Here is a 23,714-nt window from a genome sequence, read left to right as displayed (position 1 = left end):
TTAGAATTCATCATCACAGGCAGTCCATTTCTTTGGTACAGTTTTCCTTTAAATTGAGTTGGATTGTCTCAAAACTTATTCACACTTAAAGAGACCTTTAAAGGAGTTCATTATCTTTATTCAAAACTTCAAAATCCTATTTTTAATATATTAGAAAGGATACTATTTTCAAAGAATTTCGCATACACACACACTGGAGTATCCGCACATTTTTCTAAGCATCCAGTACAATATCCCATTTTCAAAGATTTATGGGCTGACCATTACAGGTAGAACCATAAGAAAGCAAGGTCTGGGTGCAAAGAAAGCCCTAGAATTTTGAAAGAGGGCTTCTGGGGTCATCCATAGCAGCATTGTCCACTCCCTCCCAATTCTATCCCCTCTGCAGCTCATAGTGGTACTCTGCACATTTTTTGTAGCGATTTGCAAAATAAACTGAAATGGGATTAGGGTAACTCGTGATGTGGGGCCAAATGGGATCCAGGAGAATGTTAATGAATACTCAATCATCAGGCATGTGTTTCAGGTTTTGGAAAGCATGGGAGATAAGGAAGATCAGGTGGTCCAGATATTTTAACAGGTTCTCCCTCTCATTTTTTTACCTTTTCCTATAGGTTAAACCCTAATCTACCAATATAGTTAAAAAGTCTGCTCCAACCAAACTAAGTTTCTCTGAAATTGAGGGCTCACTCTATTAGCCCCATAGAAACTTGATAGGCAGAGGCTTTAATTTGGGTATTCTTGTATATATACTCCAAATAATTTATGGATTGGTTAGTTTTGTCTGATATAGCCTTTGGCAACTGGTTCTCTTTTCCTTCCCTGTACTACCCCCAAAATTCCTGATAATCTGGCAGGAACAAAAAGAAAATAAACTTTCTCACTACTGCATACTATATATGCATCTTACAGTTTATTAAATACCCTGCCCTAACCAAAATCAAAAAGGGGAGAAGATTATTCTGTGTGTGGAACCAGACTGAATTTAGTGGTCTCTGATTCTGCTGGTTAGATATTTGTTTCCTACTACTAAAGGGAGAGGTTATCTAACTTGTACAGTTACTGAGTTCTTCAAGATGCATGTCCTTATGGGAACTCTATGTCAGGATGTGGCGCACAGCCATGCATGCTTGATCAGATATTTTTATCAGCAGTTATCTGCTGGTTCATGCCTGCAACCTAGACACCCTCATGCTCTATTATGAGGGTATACAGGGAGGAGGCATCTGCCATTCTGGCTCCTTCTCAACCAGGAAAGTCCAGTGAAAGACACCAAGACAGAGGAAAAGGACAGCAGGTAGTGGAGCAACCACAGGGGCACACATCTTGAAGAATTCCAGTTACTGTACAAGGCAACTTCCTTCTTCAAGTGATGTCCCTATGGGTGCGCCACATCAGGAATTTCCTGAGAAGTATCTCAATTACAGAAGAGGTGGATTTAGTATGGACCTTAGAACAGCATCACCGAAAGCCATGTCAAGCTCTGGAAGCAGGCACAAGAGCATAGTGCTGGGAAAACCAAAGAGTAGGTGGCTGCCCTGGAGAGCCTGAGAAGTATGTTTTTCAGCAAGGCTATATAGGTAGATTGAGACCTGGTGGAATAATCAATCACCCTCACAGGGAGATGAAGCCCTTAAGGCTTTGTAACAGGTTAAGTTGCATCCTGGAATCTGTTTGAATATTCTTTGGGTGGAAACTGGAGATCATTTCATTTGTTCTGCAATCAAGATGAAAAACCTGTGTGAAACCCTAACAGGGCCTACTAAGCTTTCCTGTTTCATTTTATTTAGCACCTTGAGCAGTAAAGACATTGGGGATAAGAGTACAGCAAGACACAAGGCCAAAGAATGACTGGAGCATTTCCCATCCATTTGCAACCTGCCCTCTTCACAAGCAGAATCGCCTGCACTTCACACTGGATGGAGTCACCAAGAGAACTATCTATGGATGGTAAGACAGAGATCTCGGAATACCTTGTTGCGCTCCCACTCGTGGTCGATATAGCTTTGCCTGCTGAGGAAGTCTGCCACTATGTTCTGTAGTCCTGGCAGATAAACCGCTAAAATCAGTTTGCAATGTGATATGCACTAGTTCCACAGTTGTAGATTCGGCACCTAAAGACTGGAATCTGTAAGATGGTGGGGGTGGCATGCCCACTTCATCTAGAGAGGAGGAGGATCTGTGGGAAGGTGGTGTTTCTTTTTCCTCAGCTGGCTCTAGCTCCTCTGTAAGATTCTGCTTTCGAGCAGGACCAAAGGGTGGTGAGGTGTTGCTCCTGATGTACTCTCCCTTGTAGAACTGGTTATCATAAGGAGCCCACAGGTTCCAATAAGCCTGCTGTGCTCGGGTTTAAGGGAAGGGGGAGGACCCTATGGTTGTCAGGGTTGCTGGGTGTATTCAGAGTGTACTTCAAAGGTGGTTGAAAGGGGGAGGAACTTGGAATTGGATGGCGTGTCATCCTGGGGTCTATTGGAGGGGCAAGTGGTACCATTATCAGTGGTCAAGTCAGTATCAGAGCCTGAAAGAGATCCTGTAATTGCACTTGTACCACAGTTTGATAGCTGGATGGCTGGTGGGACAGTGCCAGAGAATGCTATGTTGGTACCAGCTGGAAATGTCTCTCTGTACCCTCAAAGAATTTGTGAGGGGTTGGGATCAGTGCTGGCACAGAAGGATGAGTCACCATTGAAGATGGTAGGATCGGAGGGTACGGATGCTCTGGAAGGTGAGTTGGCACTGGCAGAATATCCCTCTCCGTAATCCTCAGTAACAGCGATTCAGGTTCTTCCAGGAGTCGAAGGTCCTCATGTTATAGGTGCCTGGACAGTGCTGGGGAATCTAGATAGGGTCCCTCAGGAGTCAGTATGTCAGGTGGCACTGGAGATGGCATCAAAGTGCAATCAGTGTGCTCTTCATATTTAGCTACAGAAGATGGCAGAGATGACTATTCTGGCTCAGCTCTGGAGTCCTTGTGTTTCACATGCACTGTGTTCAGTGTGGATGTCAGAGCCACTCTAGGTTGTTTACCTGACCGCTTCTCAGTACGTGGCATGTCTTCTTTGTTGATGCCATAGTCTTGGTACTGGACGGGATGGGACCCTCAGAGGTACCCGTATTGGGACGCAAGGCTGCTTAAGACACAGACCAAAAAGGTGACTTTCCCCCCTTCTCTTTTCCCATTCTGGAGAAAGAGGTCTTTACTTCTTTGAGGGTCTCGATAGTTCTGCTGCGCCCCAAGGATCTTCTGTCGCACCAAAGACAGCCACCTGGGCTCTGTGAGCAACCAGGTCCAAAGTACAGAGGGTGAATCAGACCTCATAGGTCTCAGAGAGCACTCCAATAGGTGCGTCAGTCTGCCATCCCCCAATTTCCTACATCTGCTTTTAAACCTGAGCAGATCTTACATTAGGAGATGTGAGTCTCTCCCAGACAGTGGAGGCCGCTTGAATGACTATCACTGTGCAGGGAAGACCTATGGCAGGTCCGGCAGGGTTTGATTCCCAGGGTCTTGGACATAACCAGTACTCGAGGTAATGGGTCCAAGAGGGGGAAAAAAGGCTCAAATTAAGAAGGGAAGGGGAAACCCACCCTCTCCCCCCGCCCGCAAAAGAACTCAAACTTTGCTAAATAATAAAAAATGAAGAAATAGAAAAAGATTAAGCAAGAGAACTATCTACTTTGGTAGCTATTGGACACTATGGCAGTCTGTCTCAAGCCATAGGTAGTTAAGAAGGAATTGGAATGACAACATGTACATCCCCTCATACCCTTGTACCAGAGCATGAGGATGCCCTAGAGATCCTGCTGATGAAAAGCTCCAATAAAGAGTACAGGGTGCGTACACAAAGTGATGTAGAGCATCCAAAAGGACACTACTTGGAGAAGAACTGTTACTCCGCTAGTGAAAGTACTCCTTTAGTGAAATCCTATGCCTTCATTCCCAGACAACAACCTGAATTTTGATTAGTTTATTTTCCTTTCTACTGTCTGGAGAAAGCAATACTGTTCACAAGTTGTAACAAGCTAGAATGAGTAACAGAAAATAAACTTACTTGTAAAATATTGGTCTTTCAGTCATCACACATTAAAAAAGTTATCAAATATTAAAAAGCCTTCAGTCAAATATTGGTCTTTACAGTTCGGATGTGGTTTGTAATTAACTAGTGATGGCCTAGTCTATCAATAAAATAATGACTAGATAGAAAAGCATAGGCTTATAAACCATGTAAAATTGTTAAAACTTACCAGAGAACAGGGCAGAAAGAGAGACGCTGCCATTTAACATACAAAAGATATATTAAAAATAAAGTACAGCTCAGTGGAAACTTTCAGAAGATGTGGCTTTTCTGACAATATTGCTAACAGCTGTTGAGAAACAAGTAGAGGACCCTTTTCATTTGTGTTCATTTTCATTTTTTAGCATCTAAGTATTCCATAAAAGAAAATCATGCTGACTTACTTTGGATCTGGTGGCCCATCTGACAGTGGCTTCATAGAGAGTTTACACAGTGACCTGAATACTAGGAAGGCATCCTTTTGTAAAATGTGGGAAAACTTAGCACCAGGCGTAGGTCCTGAAGAATTTCCAGATTCCTAAAGAAGTTAACATATTTCAGAATTCCATTTTTCATGAGCAGTGTGGAGGGAAATCCCCACCTCCTAGCAACAAGAAGTTAAGATATTATACAAATACAACCAAATTTTAAATGTATGTCTCCAGATTAAGTTTTTAAAATGTAGTTTGGAAATTCAGTTAAAACGGACCTGAACAAAACATTACTAAAACTTCCAATTCAGCAAAGCTAAATGCCATCCATGAAGACAAAGTCACAGCCAATAAGAAATGTGTGGACAGGTCAAGTTTAAAGAGGATAACTGAGGCCATACGGCCCTCACTCAGGGCTCCTAGAAAGTAACTTTTAGAAAGAAACGAAATGGTAACATCAACTATAATTGTACTAGTGGGTTACATGAGAATATGGACACAGCCATAATGATTTTGGCATAATTTATAATATATTGTTATAATCTTTATATATTGTGGACAGCAAGAACTTTTTGAGTAAAATGTTCGCTTTTACCAACTTCTGGTGACTCTAATGTAGTAAGAAGTCAGAGCTTAAGGCCTGTAAAACAGGCTAAGACCTAAATGGAAAAAGCCAAGTAAACAAAAGTATAAGAGGTCACTCAAGTTAACTGAAACTGGTACAGGAAAGTGCTGATACTGCAAGATTGTAAAACTGCCAAAATATTACTAAAATATGTAGTAGGTATAAAAGGTACCAAAAAACTAACTCTCTGAAATGACACTTTTATGGATAGAAATGATACATGGAGTGGTGGTGCCCAAATCAGCCAATCAACGGAAAAAGGTGGTATTAGACTATGTCAGGAGGGTGGCAACTACCTACGTGAAAGGGGGCAGAACAAAAGTGTATGTAACAGTGTATAAAAAAGGGTGTCAAAGGAAATACCGGTGTCCAGTCTAGGGGATAATGGAAAGTCCCGCCATTGGGCCAAAACCATTGTAACGCCGCCTATGCAAAAATGACCCAGAAATACTCTAAGTCATTTCTCATTGTGCCGCACGCAATAAACCTGGCCTGGGTACCTTCGTTGCTCAGCTAATCTGTGGTCATGTCAACTCATTTGATCGTGAAAGCCGTCTCAGTTTCCTGATCAGAACTGGGACAGCATCTACACAGGGACACATGCACGCAGCCTACACTGATAAACATCGGTGACCAACACACCAATTACCGCAGCTATAAATGCCATTCTCGCTTCTGTAGAGGATATTATGAGAGAGTCTTATCAGAGACATATGCTGTGCAACTAAAAGGCAACAGCATCTCTTTAAATACTGAAGCATAATTAGGGTTGAAAAGAATATATTTTAAACTGATATGCATTGGTAGTAAACTGCCAGTACAAACCTCTGTTCCCATGCAGCATCTTTTTGAAGCCAGCGGGATTCTGTACATGGGCAGAGATTCATGCTGCCAGATCTCATTGTAAAGATAGGGCCAGAGTTCTTTTATTTCTTGCAATTACAGAAGCTTAAAATTAAAAAATGAGCAGTGCATGAAATTAACTATTTTCAATGAAAATTGAAAATTATATCCTCCTAATCATAGATATAAGGTGTTGCATAGATCAGTCATTACCAGTGGAAGGTTCAAAGTTTGTGGTGTTTTTTTTTAAAAACAGACATTTGAAAAGAGGAAGAATTGTACAGGAAGAGTTGGTAATGTGTTATATACACTGGTACTGATAACTCTCCAACATTTCTGAAGTGTATTTTTATGTTATGGCAGATGCACCTAGATCAAACAGATAGGTGTCCTTTTAAGCATTTATATAAATCCAAAGAAAGTTAAATTCTGTGTTATAATTTGAGCATTATCTTCTGTAGTGAAAATGTTTGCTGCCCTGCATGTACGTCCTTGAAAAAAATCTTAAACAGCAGTCACAAAGAATGCAGTTAATCTTAAAAAAAATTAAAAATGTCTGAGACTCCTTTAATAGTGATGTAATTTATATAATTATATTAAGATGTACTGCCTGCACAAATGTAAATAGGCACTCTTAAAAATAAATAGATTACTATTTTCTTTACATGCTTCAACATTTATTTCCTTTAGTACCTGAGTGTCATTGGAAGAGACAGATAACCTGTCATCAGGTAAAGATGGTGTATATGCAACAGAGATTGGAGTCCCTGGAATTCCATTTGCCTGAATATTTTCACTGTCACTGCCATCCTCTAAAGTTCCAATTGTGCCATCAGCACTTCCACTTTCAGCAGTTCCTTCTGCATCTAACAGAGGAAAAAAAAGGTAAAAGCAAAATATCACGTAAAAATATACAATTTAAAAGCTTGAAAGAAGATTTCGTTTTTTACTAAGTCAACTAGGAGTTTTGTGCATTAAGATTACAAGCAGCATAGGGCCCAAGATACTGAACTTGTTAGAACTGCTGTAAAAAGACCTGTGTGAAATTTTTTGGTAAATAGTAAATTCACCAATTCACCAAAAATTGCATTTTTCAGGGCTTCAAAACTATTTATGAATTTGAATAGAATTCAACAAATAATTTCAGACCAAAACACAAAACTCAAAAATGTCTAGTTAAATCAACATTACAATATGAAAAATGTCTGTTCAAAATGGTTTAATTTTGACCCAAAGGAAATTATTTTTATTTCTTGTTTCTGCAAGAAAAAAAAATCAGTTCAGTTCAAAACAAAACAATTTCAGCAGAAACAAACATTTTTAATTGAGCTACACATGGACATTTTGAGTATTTAATGTTTAATATTTTATTTAATAATGTAATAATATTTAATGTTAATGCTCAGGCAAAGGTGATTACAGAACAAAGCTGGCAGTATACAAGTATCAAAAGTGAGTACGATACCTCCAACTATAATGTTCACCATTTCCTGCACAATACTCTGTACAACATCTTGTGCCTTTTCTTCATATTCATTGTTTTCTCCATCATATGTTCCCACATTACCTTTAGACAGAGCTTTCCAAAAAAAAAAAGACAGGAAAGATAATTACTTACAAGCACTAAAATCAATCAATCAAAAAAGATTTTAAACACTATATTATATATTTTTTAAAAAAACAGAACAACACAGCAGTATTGAAAGGCTAAGTGTACATTTCTTACCACAGGTCAGAAGATCGAAATACATTTAGGTAAGGGAAGGAGAGGGGAATACATTAGTTACAGTTAGAGATAATTAAAGCAGTAATTGTTTAAATTTGTGAAAAATACTTAAAGAATATGTTAACATTTGAATGGGCTTAGAGTGAATTAACAAGGTTGATATGCTTACATTTTGCAATTGGTGGCAGCACATTTGTGATTGCTTGGGTGCAAGCATGCATCCAGAATGCAATGTCTAGAACAGATGTAATTTATTTTTGACTAAAGTATGTTGCAAAGATAAAATGTTAACAGTGATCGCAAGGGTAACTAATATTTGTACACTACTGTTAACTATCTTTTACTAACTGGAAATGGAATAATCTTCCATGAAATCGTTCAGCCCTTAAGTGCCATAGAACTCCACACCCTCTTCCTCCCCACTAAGACAAAACCCCCCAGTCATTACTTTCTGCTGCTGTAGCCTGGTCAGCTTCTGTCTGTTCATTTTCTGCACTGAAAATATCAGATCCATTTTCTGCTTCTGTATCTTCTTGTAGGCTCTTGTCCACATCATTTGTGCTGTGGTCAAGTTCTCCTTCATGTTCCTGGGGTAGCTGATCAACTGTCTGTGATGGAAGATGTCTCAGCTGAGGTGATTCAGGTTCATGATGGCTTAAGGGTGACTGCTGTAGATGGTGCTGTTGTCGGTGTCTTTCCTTTTCCATCTGTTTGGCTTCCTGGAGCTAGAAACAGGTTAGTTATTCACTAATAAACATCTCATTTTTAACGAAATGTGTATGAATTGAAAAATAAACAAAAAACTTAGAGCAGTATACCTTAATGTGTGAATAAAATGTTATCCTTAGTACAATAGTCAACAATGTTCAAATATTCTCTTATTGTATCTGCTTACCTACTGCCATGCTTCATTAATAAATGAACCTACTTTTATAGGTAGTACATTTGCTAATGTTGTATTTGTATATCTGCTGTAACAGGGTGAGCAAGCCCTTTAAAAGGGTTAGGGCTAAGAAACCCCTCATTTATGGGATATTAACGTACTCCTTTCCTGGCATTGGAAGCCTCTTTTTGAGCAATTTAATACATGAGAATGGGAAGAATGTTTTCCCTGTAAGTGACAGCCATAGTTGGAACACAATGATTCTGCTTCCTGATTATCACTGAGTGAATTTAACAAGCAAGGAAATAGAAAGGAACACTTCCTATTCGTTTCTTTCATTTTTGCTAGTAGGTGAAGGGTTCTGTCTTGTATTACTCCCCCCACTCCCATTTCAGGGGACAGAGGACCAATGCCTAGGGCTAGGCCTATATTTCCTTGCTGCCCTCCCTTCTCCCAAGGGAACAAAGCTCACCTACTGGCCAATGTTGATGCCAGAACTAGTATTGCCCCTGAACTCCAATGAGGAGGTCTGAGTCTTCAGTGTTAGCCTTTGGGTAGCATGTGCCTGAAACATCATTCCCTGCCTAGAACTACTACACAACTGAGAAGTGGAAGCCAATTCACGTAAGTGCTCAACAGCACAGCTATTTCTTAAAACTGCTTGCTAATATTCACAAATTAACAGAAAAAAATACCAGTCCCTTCAGGAAAGACAAAGAAGTCAAGCACTTTTAGGATCTGACCATCCTTCTGTTTCTTGTGGAAATTAAGCCAAAATTGCTTTGCTTTTTAACTCCTTTGCTATCAGTAGCACAGAACATGGAGCATAAAAAATGGCAGACTCAGCTCACCACTTTCATAGCAAACGATGGCAGTACTCTGTAGGCATTTGTTAGGGTGACTATCACACACTTCAAAAGAACAACGAGGTTGCAAAGTCAAGCATTCAGAGATTAGGAAATGCCAGAATTAAGGTTGTCAGGGCAACCTTAATTTGGCCCCCTTGCATTTATGCATTATGATACAGTCATTAAATACATGATCATATACTTTTTTCCTCACAGGACCCTGCCTAGTCAGTGCACAGGCTGGATGGAGCTCAATTAAAGAGCAGTTATTCAATATTTTGTTTTCTCCTTAATTCATGTTCCGTTCAGTACATGGCCTCCGTGCCTTATTTATTGCACACTATTCAAACTCTGCTATGAAGACAGAATTAGTTTCTTCATGGGCTTTTCTATAGCATTCCTCACTATAGTATGAGAGCTTCTCAAATATTAATGAATTTACTTTCACAACACCTGTGTGAGGTGAGCTGGGATTATTATCTCCATTTTACAGATGGGGAGCTAAGGCACAGAAAGATTAAAGTAAATGTGTTCGCTACTTCTAGATGCTCAATATGAGAAGCCTAGAACCTGACTTTTCAGAGTATTTAGCATTATACAGTACTTTATATGTTCAAAACACAGCACCCACTGACTTCAACTGCAGATATGAGTACATGCACTTTTGCAAATCAGACCCCATGGTCTCAAGTTAGTCACCCAGAAGATCACAATTAGTGACCAACTGTAAAGAGTTATTTGCCTAACATCACATAGAAATTCTGTGGCAGAGGCATGGACAGAATCTAATTCTGCAGGGTGGCATTCAACTGCCTTAACTACACCATCATCTTTTCTTTCGGCAAGCCCTGCCTCATTCATTACACATCTTCCTAATTCTACAACAGGTGCCCTGCAACATTCTCCTTCACTAAATAATCTTGATTCATTCACCCACAGCATGCTCTATTTTGTGCACTGAACGAGGGAGGCTTTCTGTGGAAAAAGTGCTATGTGATCATGTTATTAAGGACCATCATAGAGCACGGGAGGGTGAGATTAAGGTTGCACAGGCAACCTTAATTATGGCATTTCTTAATTTCTGAAAGCTTGACTTTGCAACCTTAGCATTCTTTTTACACAGGTTTCTGTGTCTTTAATTACCTAGGCTTTTAAAAAGGAAATTGAAAAAACAAATGTAATCATACGGAATCATACTAACACCCACGTGATTCACAAGCAGATTGAACCTTTTAATCCACAGAGACCTCTGCCATTTGAGCTAGTGGAGTAACTGACAGCAGTAGAAAGTTGTCATCCTCTGTATAGGCCAACAGCTAGAGGATGAGGAGACACATTTTGCTAGTGGGTTGCACAGGTATTTGCAGACACCAGAGGAATGTTGAGATTCATGAGTCTTTGATTTCATTCCAACTTCTGGAGGAAATGTACTGTAGTTGTCTGTGCTTCACTACATTGCAAAGCCGAAAATCTATTTTTCAGTTTACCAAAGAAATGAACAAAGTTTCTGCTTCAATTATTTTTAATTCATCAGCTACTTCCCATACCAAAATATCAAAGAACAATCTGAATGACCAATATTGTAAGTGTTTTTTGTAAGTAGTTACTTTATTGAATGAAAAGGAGGTGATCACGTTCCAAATGCCATCCACTCTTGTAGTATGAATATATAATCAAGTCTATAATTAAAATGATCATTTAAGGAACTATTTTCTACATATGGAATATTAAGATACTCACTGCTTGGTTTTCCATACGTGCAAATATAACATTCAGCATTTGTGTGAGAGTGGCCTTGGCTGTAGTCTGATTTATGAGATTTTTGCTTGCAAGATAGATATTATAACATGTTCTTACAGCTTGCAGCACGGTTCCTTCATGAATTTCTATGTGTTGAGATGTTACTGCAGTGAGTAAAGCCTAAAAAAAGAACATTAAGTTAGAACTCTTTTCCTTCTTAAAAGAACATAGAAAATATTTTTTAATTTGTTCAATGTACAACATTTATATATACAAAGCAACAGGTACACAGCTTCAATTACATTTCTTGTTTACTGATAGGTTTTTCTCTGGTACTCATCAAGTCATACTGAAGCACCACACACACATTAATCAAATTATCTTCATAAATACTCCAGTGAGATAAAAAAAATATTCTTTTAACTATTCTACAAATGAAAAACTGAGGCACAGAGATTTGCTATAGGTCAAAGAGAAAGTCTATGGCAGAATGGGAAATAAAATCCCTAGTTTTTGAGTCCAAGGTCACCACTCCAAACTACAACTATCATTCTACTCCACATCCATCTTATGGCTTTGCACCCACGCCTTGAATACTGTGTTCAATTCTGGTCAACCCAGCTCAAAAAGGATATACTGGAATTAGAAAAGATTCAGAGAAGGGCAACAAAAAATGAACAAGGGTATGCAATTGGCTTCCATATGAGAAGAAACTAAAAATATTAGGGTTGTTCAACTTAGAAAAGAGATGACTAAGGGGAGGAGGATATTATGAGATGTCTATAAAATCATAAATGTTATGCAAAAAGTGAACAGAGAAGTTATTTACCTTTCTCACAATGCAAAAACCAGAGATCATTCAATGAAATTAATAGACAGCAGGTTTAATACAAACAAGAGGAAATACTTCTACACAATGCACAATTAACTGGTGGAACTTATTGCCATGGGATTTTGTGATGGCCGAAAGTATAAATGGGCTCAAAAAAGAACTGGATAAATTAATGGAAGATAGGTCCATCAGTGGCTATTAGTCAAGAGGTCAAGGATGCAAGTCCATTCTCGGGGCAACCCTAAACCTCCACCAGAAGGCAGGAGTGGAAGACAGGGGTTGGATCACTCCATAATGGCCCTGTTTTGTACACTTCCCTTGAAGCTCTATTACAGGCCTTTGTCGGAAACAGAATACTGGGCATGATGGACTGTCGTATGACCCAGTATGGCAGCTCTGATATGTTCTTAACAGTGTAAACCTACAAAATAATGTTGACCAAATAAAAAACAAAGTAAATAGGGGGGCTTCACACAGAAACTCAAATTTATTACAACATAATTATCTCTAAATATATTATTACAAATAGTCTCTAGTCATCTTTGCGCCATTGACTGTGCTCACCAAGCAATGACACCAGACTTTCTCCAGTTGTTTGCGAATTGTACCTTTATCTAAAAGTCTCAGGTGGAAATTGTAAAAGGAATCCTCTATACATAAAATTATTTTCTATCATTCAACTTCAGGCTAGGCAAATTTACATTTGGTGGCATCTTTTCCCAAGTATACTAAATTATGCATAGTTATTATGTTAAGTTAAAATGTTAGTAATTTACAAATACCTAGAAAATATATTAACATCTACAGCAGAAAAACAGTGAAAACAAAAAATATACACATTAGTGGAAACAACTAAAAATATTAAAGAATAGTGTCATATCTGCACACCCTCTCTCCAGCATAGTTTGAGCAAGACTATGTGGAATTCTTTTGAATGATTATTCCACCTATGGGGGAGGAAGGAAGTTAAGACAAACTTTATTAAATAAAATAAACAAATATTACATTTATAGATGTTATGAATAATTATTCTCTTTGGGTTTTGCACTGGATCCTTTTACAAAGCAGGGTTCATCTAATTAAATTATAATAGGAATCTTAAAACAAGAAACTTTTTCCCAGCTTAATCTTTATTTGCTTAGCACAAAACTTCATAGGTTATATACAACTACATAAAAATCAATAGTTCAAATATTCAAAAAAGGAAACAAAGTTTTAAACAGAAAGTTATTCTAGAAGTAACAACACACATTAAAACTGTAATAACCAACTTTTTATCCTATCAGGCTTCTTTTGCGCACGACAACTTTTTAAGAGAAGAAAAAAACTAAAAGCAAAACGTGTCTTTGGCAAATACACAACAGTGACAATCAGATAGCAAATGTTTTTAAGGTGATCACAAGAAATAACAGAGGTCCAAAAGCAGTAAGAGGTGTATGATATCTTAAAGATAATTTCTTAATATACAATGATAAAGAAAACCTTACATTAACTTATAGTACATTTTTAATGTATTAAAAAAGTGTAAAATCTTTCAATACAGGTAATTTTGCATGCTGTAGGACATGCGACACACAAACAGTTAAGCCTTCAATTAAAAAAGTTACACAATGTGCTTTTAAATGTCAAGGAATTCAGAGCTCTGAATGGGCATTTTTTGCGGTTTAGTTTTATACCTAAAGAAATAAACATTAAATAAAACCATGTAGTGGCCTAATGTTGTTTGAATCAATTGAAACTTCTTTAAACTAAATAAAAAAACCAGTTGCACTCCTGACTCTCTCTCTTTCCCATGAATTTCAGGACACTAGAGGGAGGTTGAATTCAAGTAGTCCTCTATAAACAAAACATGGGAGACGGGTGCCTGAGTTGAGGATCTGCTCAAATAGTTTCATAAAGGTCCAGTCCCTAGCTAAGGAAGGATTTCGCCCCCACTCAGAGGTCAAAGAGATGTTTTAAGGTCATTTCAGTCATCTCCCTGAAGCCAAGTATTTATCTAGTCTTGAAAAGGTAAAGCCTTCGGAATAGTTATAAACCCACTTATTGGAGAATAAGAACTCAGGCTATGATGAATGGTTCAAAAATTGGTATTCAATAATATTTTCTTGACTGACAAGCTATAGAAGTGTTGCCAAAGTGTAAAAAAATCCTCTGATACAGCTGTCAAAGAGAGGTACAATATACCCAAGATAAGGCTTCACGATGTACCTGGGTTTGATTCTTGTCTCCATTCCTGGTAAATTTCTGTATAATGCAGTGCCATTTTTGCTCTCTCTCATTTCTCCCAGGGTTAAGCAGTTTTTTTGTTATTACTTTTTTATGAGGTGGTCTTGTATGATTCTCGATCAGCTAAGGAATTATCTCTTGCACTCCCTCATATTTTGGGCACTGGAGTTCAGAGTGTCTGTCTCGATCCATATTACACTGCCCACACAACTGCTCCTTTGTGTGTCAATTTCCCTGTCTAGTTTGTGGTCAAATCCAGGTAGGTGAACTACTCAATTTCTTATTTAAGACTTTTTTTATTAGGCCTCTGTACAGCAATTTTTCTTTATAATCTTTTGCTTTCAGATGCAAAATGCATGACTCCTCACAGGCTGAGAGAGAGATGATCAAACAGCTCCAGGTGGGCTATGTAGGTTTTGACCAGGATAACCTCTGGAATCTCAAAAGCTTCTTCACTGGGCCCATCACGTGAAACACACCTTCTTTGCCTTGCTTCAGTTATTAGGTGGCTACACCACTCTGCTCCTCAGCTTCAGATGTGAAAAGCACCAGACTAAGAGGTCAGAGAAGAGGCAGTAAAACAGTCTGGTTGGTTGACAGCAACTCTTACACTCAACTCTGCTAGGCCCAGCAGGAGACCATCTCTTATAGGGACTTCTTCAGATTTTCTGAGGTGTGTTGGAGACAGGTGGGGGAATCTTCAGGTATCAGTTCTTAGGTTTCAGATTCTCATATTCAGTTATGAAATCCATACCATTTTCCTTTACTTTTATGCATTTCTATTATACATATTGTTTCATTCAATAAAAAAGATAAGTTAAAGGTATTTCATAGTACCAAATGTAACAGTTCTACAAAATTCTTGGAGCGATTTTAGATTTATCAAGTAAATTGCATGTTTACCACTAAACCAGTTTTAATCTAAATTAAAAATTAATATTCTGTAACTAAATATTCAGTTTTATGTTTGTTGAACTTACATTCTCTTTTATACTGAACAATCCACAAAGACAAAATGCTTACGTTAGAATGAAATAACCAGGGACAGGAGAAACAAGTTACAAAAATGCACAAAGAGAAGCATTACTTATGTAAGTACTGTTTTACAGGGGCAATTTCCAACCTTTAATTTAAAAGCATGAAAATGTCTTTTTGTGTTTAGTAGGCTTAATGGTCTTTTTTTTTAAATAAAGACCAAACAAACCAGTTGAGGTAGGTTAAAAATCTTGGACCAAATCTTTAGGGGGCAAGTCATACTTTCTTCTGAGTGAAATCTAACTGTACCCAACATTGGTTGGTTAATGAAAGATTTTTTAGTCCTCATTTGACCAGCAGAAGAGGTCTTTTAGTCTATGATTAGTATTATATTCCAATTGTTTAACTGTCTGGGGTATTTTCTGAAAGAGAAAGGCAAAACATAAAACACAATTAGCCCTAACCAGTGTTTCTGGCACACTGGTCCTGGGAACACAATCTGGTTTCCTGTGAGAACAACTGTGAGATTATCTGTTTACAGCACAATGAAGGAAGCTAGAAAGACTCTTTACTCAAGATTCAGTTAGCTAATCAGTACATTTATATTTACAGATGAGACCAACCTCTGGAAGAAATTTAGGGTCATAAGAACAAGAATTTAACCCATACAAAAAGAAGTGTATTGATAACATTTTGTTGATCATAAGACTGATGGTATAATTTTACTTTATTATTACATTTTATGCTTATAATAGTGTATTCCGAGCCACATTATCTTTATGGCAAATGAGAAAAGACAGTGTCCTTTTTACCACTTCCAGATTTGTCTAATTGAAGCTCGATATTCCATTTTTAAAGAGCACTACTTCTGTAAATATAGAAGCACACTGTAAGAATGAAACAAAGCATTTATCCTCCATGTCCTTTCTAGACAGGAAAAATTATTTAATCACGGACATAACATCCTGGGTTCTGTCACTAGAATTCAGGATGAAGCATAATGAGTCATCTATGGAGCAGATCTCTTTCTTGATTCAATTCTGAATATTTGTTTTTTTCCTAATTTGAGTAACTTTTCAATAATCAGCAAGATGTCCTACCGTCTTCAGATGTGAACCTAACCAGTTCATCAGATTTCCTAAGCTCAGCCTCCCGTTAGATGTGAAGGATTATTCTTTTGAGATAACTGGCTGTAATGGCTCTGGGTATGTACCAGTTTCTCTTGTAAAATGGATTTAACAACTGTATAAAATCATAGTTTGATTCTGATATCTAATTTTCATTTGTGAAATTAAGTTAAATGTATTGTAATAAAGCCCCTGGATATGACATACACAAAATACATCTACTTAGTTTTAACTTGGGGCATCCGACACCCCAGCTCTCAAAACTATACTCACTATGAAAAGCCATCTCCCCCTAAACTGTGATACCAGATATCACAAACTAAGCAGTGTCAGTCAGTCACTAATTTGGAAGGGAAACCTCCAAAGAAAGCCATATTCAAGGTTTTGAAAAAAGGATATAAAGCTAAGTTCTTGAGTCAATGTTTAGACATCTAAGTAAGTAGTCAAATATTCAAAAGTACTAAGCACCCAGCAGTTTCTTTTCAAGTCAATAGGCCCTGCAGGGTGCTCAGTACTTTTGAAAATCAGGCCACTAACGAATGGCTTGTCTACACAAATACTTAGCTTGCAGCAAGTTAGGGTGTAAACCGCAGCTGTACAGTGAGTGTACCTGTGCATTCTGCAGCCACTCACTAAAACTTTCATATGGCACATCCCTTCAGTTTTTCCCAATCACTCCATCTTTTTTCCTAGCTCTCAAAATTATTTTTCTATTACAAACAAATATGGACAGCTCTGTTATATTTTTGTTATATTAAGAATGAAACAATGAAAATATTTTACTTTGAATCAGTCTCAAAATTTAACTAGCACTGACAGTAAATATTTGCTTCAGCCTTCCTACTCCTACAGATACTAACCATGCAGACCACAGATTTCCACAGAGGTCATTTATTGCATATGTAGAAGATTTCTTTTGCAGCAGTTTTATCACCCAATAGATGCCTAACTGCTTTATTCACTCAAACAAGGAAGCTGTTTCATTTTAATCTTTCAGCTGATCACTGATAACAGAAAGGTCTCTTGAAAAGTCAAAGGAAATTCCACTAGCCATGCACTAACAGATGAGGCTATGGGAATTTGTGGCTATGAAAAAGCCAAAGGCACTCAGCAAACAAACATCAGACCAAGCAGAAAAACAAAAGAGAAAAAGCAAGGACATCTGCCTATAGAGCCATCTCTTTCCTCCCATTCCAATTTTCTTCTATATAAATTGATATAGTTCAATTTTTTGTTATGGATAATAGATATTAGACATGGAAAACTACATAAAAGTGCAAACAGAACTTGAGGTAGCAGCCCTGCAGATTTCAAAGATGAAAACATTATAGAGGCAAGCCATGAATGCTACTTTAGCCTTAGCAGAGTTAGACTGAAGACAAGGCAATTGACACACTCATGCTGAGGGAGCTGGAAGGAATACAGATTCAGAGCAGAGGACCTTCATACTACCATAGAAGGAAGGTCAACAGGTTCCAATTACTGAAAAACTACTTAACTTCAGTGACAGGATATTATCGCATTCTAAATGGTCTGGTACAGCAATGGTTCTCAACCAGGCGTACACATACCCATGGGGCTACAAAGAAGTCTTCCATGAGGTACATCAACTCATTTAGATATTTGCATAGCTTTACCTATGCTACATAAAAAGCACTAGTGAAGCCAGTACAAACTAAAACTTCATACATGACTTCTTTATACTGCTCTATGAAATAAACTGAAATGTAATATATTTATATTCCAATTCATTTATTTTATAATTATATGGTAAAAATGAGAAAGTAAGCAATTTTTCAATAATAGTGTGCTGTGACACACTTGTATTTTTGTGTCTGATTTTTGTTAGCAAGTAGTTTTTAGTTAAGGTGAAACCTAAGGATATGCAAGACAAATCAGACTCCCAAAAGGTGTACGGTAGTCTGGAAAGGTTGAGACACACTCTGTTACAGAGAGCAGTGAACTTAAAAATGCTCTATAGACAACAACAGATCAAACACAAGTTAGAATGCAGTGCTGCAACAGTCTAATAGGAAAGTCTGAAGTCAAAGAACGAAGGTGGGAGATTCAGAGAGTGAAAGGAAAAGCAAGTGACCTTTGCAGCAGAATGAGCAAGTCTAACCCAGTGAGCAGCGTCTAAACCAGTGGATGCCTATGTATGAGAAATATCTATTAGATATCTATTAGGTAGCTCACATACAATCCATTCATTATTCTTTAGTTTGCCCTTCACTACCTTTCTTCATCACATGACAGATTATTGTCATGGCAGCATAGATGCTCTCCTCCAGGACCACTATCAATGGCACTCTTTGGTTGACTATTGAAGGTGATGAGAAAAGCTGTTTGGCAACCCCTTTTTATGCAAAATACATGCATAGTTTACAACAGCTTGAGAAGAAAGACTGGACTTCATGAACACACAAGTCAATGACAATCACAAAGCTGGCACAGTGACAACACATCACTAACTCTAATGCTCCTACTTGTTCTCTCGAAGATGGATGCTCACCAGGCTGCTGTGTTTAGATCACATGGATAAACCCTTGTGTTTTTAAACTTCCTTTAGTTGGGTAGACTCTAGCATGGTCTTTTTCTTTGGCCTCTCTGGCACACTTCCCGGGCACACTGTCTGCTACCCCTTCATGGAAGTGCGACCTTGTGGTCCAGCTGCCTTAGGCCCCTAGGTCCAGTGCTGACTCCCCCAAGACACCCCAGTTGTTTAACACAACCTTTCCCAGTGCTCCAAACTTGCAGACACTTTGATTTACAGTTTACCTTTCCAGGAACACATGATAGTTGAAGTACATAACACAAAGACTTTGCAAAAGTGATTATAAAATTACTGTTTGCTTTAGATCAGAGGTTCCCGAATTTCTCTTTCAGAGATTCATGTCCCAGGTGTGCCCCACTCTTTTTAAGGGGGTGGGAGGTGGGGTTCCTTCTATCCATGGGGGCCAAAGGAAAGGCGTGCCCTGTATCCACATGGGCTGGGTACTCACCATATGGCAGTTAAGGAAACCTTCCACTACCTGCAGTGCTCAGGCAGCCTTAGCTGCCAAGACTTAGATCCCTGTCCATCTCACTGCCCCCTCCAGTGCAGCAGAAGAGAACGGGCAAGAGAGTTAGGAAGCAGAAGGATGCACCCTGAGAGTACTAGCACTACTTCTGGACAAAGTCCCTTACTGACCATGTCCTTTCAGCACAGCCTTGCCTGCTTCCCCTGCACAGGCTCTGTTCAGCAGGGGAAGCAGACAGGGCTCTGTGCCCTGAAGCACAATAAAGGGCCAGGATTAGGAGGGAGCTCTGTCCAGCAGGGGGTGAGTATTCCAAGGTACAGCTTTCCACTCCCTGCTCATAGAGTTCCCACTAGACTAAGGTAACTGCCGGTTGGTGGCTTTTGCAGGTGTGTAGCTGTGGAGGAGCGAGGCAGGCAGGGAACCTGCTCCAGGCAGCTTAGATAACCCACAGACCAACCTCTGGATCCTGCCCTTTACTGTGGCTCTGTCTTTGGACCCCCTAATAACCTTGTTATGGGGCAAACATCAATATTTGGGGACTTCTGCTTTCAACAGCACATGAAAAACACAGATCCAGACAAAACAATGAAACACCTGCATGCTCTTCCTCACCACTCTGGAGTGGTTCTTTGGGCTTAGGTCAGAGTCATTGGGGGCACCCAGGATCCTTCCCTCTTCTTTTACATACCATTAATTTCAGTTTCTGGTCTCATCTCCCTCTCTTTCTAAAATGGCTACTGAGGATACTCCTTTTTGAAAGTTGCTGTCCGCCTTGTCATAAGACCCCCGATCAATCTCATCTGGTGCTTAAAGGTCCCCACCAGTAGATCTACTGCTTAGTTAATGGGTGGACTGATTTTCTTGTCTAGCCACCCTCTTTGTCCAAAGGGGCTTCCATTTGGATAGAAGACTATGAACATTTAATGACCCTGCATTATTAGCCCTGTGTCATCATCAAGATGGAATTTAAAAACTCAGATGAGAAGGCAGACTAGCCTTGCAATCAAAATGGAGCGTGCAGTTTGATTAAGACATATACTGAGTATTCATAATACCAAAATGGAATGTATAAATTGTATATAGATTTCCCAAATCATCAGAGTATTTAAGTAATTTCAGAATGCATTTAAAAACGATTCTTAACCACACACTCTCCCGGCTGGGAATGAGTACTACATCACTCAACAGCAATTCTTCCATCCAATTAGAGCTCTGTTGATGGGCTATGAATTAAATTCCATCTAGTCCTCTGTAAACAAGGCTTCATGTCATAATCATGACTACACATGCAGTGGTAGAGAAAAAGGATAACAGACATGTATTTTCAGTATGCAAAAAATGGAAAAACACCACATGAAACAGGGCTGGTGTGTGAGATGAAGAAAGCACTTAAAATAAAAATTAAAAGTATGTTTCCAAATAAATATTATGCTTTGAATCTTCAAGAACATGCATATTTTCTTGCTGTCATTACTATAAATCATTTGAAACTGCATTTCATCAACAATTACCTTTATTATTTGTAGCTGAACCCCTTCGTCTGTTTGAGGACCTTGAAAACAGCCACATATTGTCTCAATAATTCTATCAATTAATTTTTTGCCTGGAGCAGTACTGTCTGGAGCATTTCCAGTTAAGTGCCCATATGCTATAAGTTTCTGGAGGGAAAAAAGAAAGTGAAATGCTATATAAATAAATTTTAAAACCAACCTCACAGTTGAATATGTAGATGCACATTTATGACACAAATGAAGTCAGGATAATTAAAACAGTGCAGTGTATCCGAAATCACAGTAAATTTCAAGCATTTGTAGAAAATCAAAGAATATTCATGCTTTTATCCAACTCTGCACTCTGCATAAAGTTTATCAATGTAGTTTAACTAAAACATTTACAATCTGTAAACATTTACTCAAAATAAAAACTGGCTCAACAATTTTAACTGGATTCTGAGACTGACTCAAAAATGATACAAATATTCATGTTATATTTTTATCTATTACATCTGCAGTATGCAATGAAATACACTCAACCGAAGTTTAGTGTACAAAATGACTTTCAAGGCTGGCAAACAAAATTGGACCCACTAGGTGTGTTTTGGTTTGCAAGTATTCACTTGTCTTTGCAGGTCTGCTTCAAATCTCGTGAAAAAGCGTATTCTAAAATAACAAAATCCTGTTCTCTGAGCTTTCCAGGCATGAGAATATTTGTAAGTCTCAATAAACTCCCTACTTACAAATGAGAGTGTACAGGCAGTGTAGTGAGTTTGATGCCAGATATGCATCTGCCTAGGAATAAAAACATATGCATTGGGTTCATAGTTGTCAGGCCATGTAGGAGAAGACAGGCAGAATTTTTGGTAGACACTAAGTTTTTTCCAGAACAATATTACAGGACCAAGATGGAAAGATTAATCTACCTTGTATGGGAAACACAATTCATGGGCTCAACCTACCGTATTTGTGAACCTCAAACTTTTATTAATTCACAGCAATTATGAAGAATATAAAATAAGTTCCTTAATAATATACATATTCTAGGAGCTTATGTTTAGTCTTTCAGAGCATTGTTTTCTATATATGCGCATTAATACAAAAGACTGAGGTTTGGGACAAGTTACATTATATAAAAACTAGTATACAATTAACTAGTTGTAGTTGTCTGAAAAAAATCACAATACATTTTGATTATATGTCCCATAAGATACAGTAGCTGAAAAAAAGACATTCTTCCTTAGTTATATTTACCCATCCGCTTCCCTCCAAACCAAACAAGATTTATTTTTCCAGACAGTTAATAAAGCTCAATTGCATACAGACCTGTAAACAATCTAGAGACGTACTAACAATCCTGGGGCACTTAGACTGGCATGCCAATTCGAATGGTAAGAAGTACTTGTCGGCTTCAATAAAGCTTGTCTTTGATTTCACTGGTGGAAGTGTGCTTGAACCAGGCTTTGCTTCACCATGAGGGGGACTAAACAGAATAGTCTGATCATTAAATTGCTACAAATGTCTAGACTTAAAAAATTATTCCATCACAATATTAGTTTTTCCCTCAATTTTTCCACTTGTTCTTAACCTCAAGAAAGGAAAAGATATATTGAAAACTCATTTTTTATTAACCCAAACTATCACAAAAAAATGCAAGAGGAAGGTAACTTGCAATAAGTGAAAATAAATCTATTATAACTCAATAAATATTGTCAGTACAAATATAAACTTTGGTTCTACCTGAAAGATTCATTTTCTTAGATCAGGCAAGTCCCACTGATTCCAACAGTGGATCTTCAGTTGCCATTGCTAATTTGGAGGCAGACAAACTTGTTTGCTCTGAAAGCAGGTACAGCCCCTCCCACTGAAAAAAGTCTGCACAACAGAACTTTCAGAGCTGTGAAATACTCCTCAGAATTATCTAGATCACAAACTTTGTTACTATTAGAGTAAATCATAACTCAGATAACATTGCCTATTACAAAGCATAGAGACTAATGACTAGACCATCACGCTAAAACGATCCCTCATATCCTTTTGACAATGTAAGTATTTGAAAGGTAAGCCAAATCTGTGGATTTTTCTGATTCAAGAAAATATGCAGATGAGAACAAAAATTATTCTATTCTCTTTCTCAGGGAGGTCCATGGATTCTAACAGAGGGATTCTTATAGAAGTACTCATTTGAAGGGCCTTGGGACTGATTATAATAACAGCAACTTTTGAACTATTATTTCATGCAGCACCTTCTTTTGAAGGAGATGTCCACTAACACATATATCTAATAGTTAGTGAAAGTGGAAAATTAAGACCAGCCAGTTGTGCTACAAATCTCTTCATAAAGAGTATGAAATATTTATGCCAATTTTGGTTTTAGATATAGGAGTTTTCACTTTAAACTTCTAGAAGACTTAGAGGTCTTGTTATTCTGACTGCTGGATGGCACAAGACGAGTAAGGAGGATTTTTTAAACCTTATGGTGTGTGCATATATCTCTGAAAATTTGGGCTACGTTGTCTCCTTAATGTGACTTGGTGAGGGGCAAAAAGGAAGTGATCACAACTTTCTAAGTTTTGTGAAAGATGATTCATTTTTATGGATGAAAGCTGAATTTGTCTTCAAAATTATCTTAACCTGGAGAAAAGTGCAGAACTACAAGAAAACAGAGATAGAGTTCTTGGAGTGGTTCAAATTAATATTAGGAAGCACTTCCAAAATAAAACAATGCAATACTTTAGAGTCTACAAATCAAAGCATGAAGAGGTATATAAATGTTTAGTGTATCTGACACATAAATACCTTGAAATGCTGGCTACAACAGTGCCATGAGAATGCCTATTCTCATTTTCATGTGACATAAATAATAAGCAGGCAGCTTTATCTCCTGTAA

At 38.0% G+C, this 23,714-nt stretch overlaps 1 protein-coding gene across 1 annotated transcript in view; it reads right to left on the bottom strand.

Moving 5' to 3' along the window:
- ARFGEF1 (ADP ribosylation factor guanine nucleotide exchange factor 1) overlaps positions 1 to 23,714 on the bottom strand; it is a 165,203-nt gene that overhangs the window by 79,347 nt on the left and 62,142 nt on the right. Inside the window, exons 3-9 of the mRNA XM_067553653.1 lie at positions 22,151 to 22,307; positions 20,843 to 20,989; positions 11,152 to 11,331; positions 8,129 to 8,405; positions 7,420 to 7,533; positions 6,648 to 6,820; positions 4,460 to 4,593 (exon numbers count right to left, since the gene is read on the bottom strand). Of these exons, the coding sequence (XP_067409754.1) occupies positions 4,460 to 4,593; positions 6,648 to 6,820; positions 7,420 to 7,533; positions 8,129 to 8,405; positions 11,152 to 11,331; positions 20,843 to 20,989; positions 22,151 to 22,307 (1,182 nt within the window). The remainder of the gene's footprint in view (positions 1 to 4,459; positions 4,594 to 6,647; positions 6,821 to 7,419; positions 7,534 to 8,128; positions 8,406 to 11,151; positions 11,332 to 20,842; positions 20,990 to 22,150; positions 22,308 to 23,714) is intronic.

This window comes from Emydura macquarii, unplaced genomic scaffold, assembly GCF_026122565.2.
Source record: "Emydura macquarii macquarii isolate MOO-44397 ecotype Brisbane River unplaced genomic scaffold, CSIRO-AGI_Emac_v2 contig_1477, whole genome shotgun sequence".
NCBI lineage: Eukaryota > Metazoa > Chordata > Testudines > Chelidae > Emydura > Emydura macquarii.
Note: the sequence above shows the minus strand (reverse complement) of the source record. Positions and strands in the feature narration are given on the sequence as shown.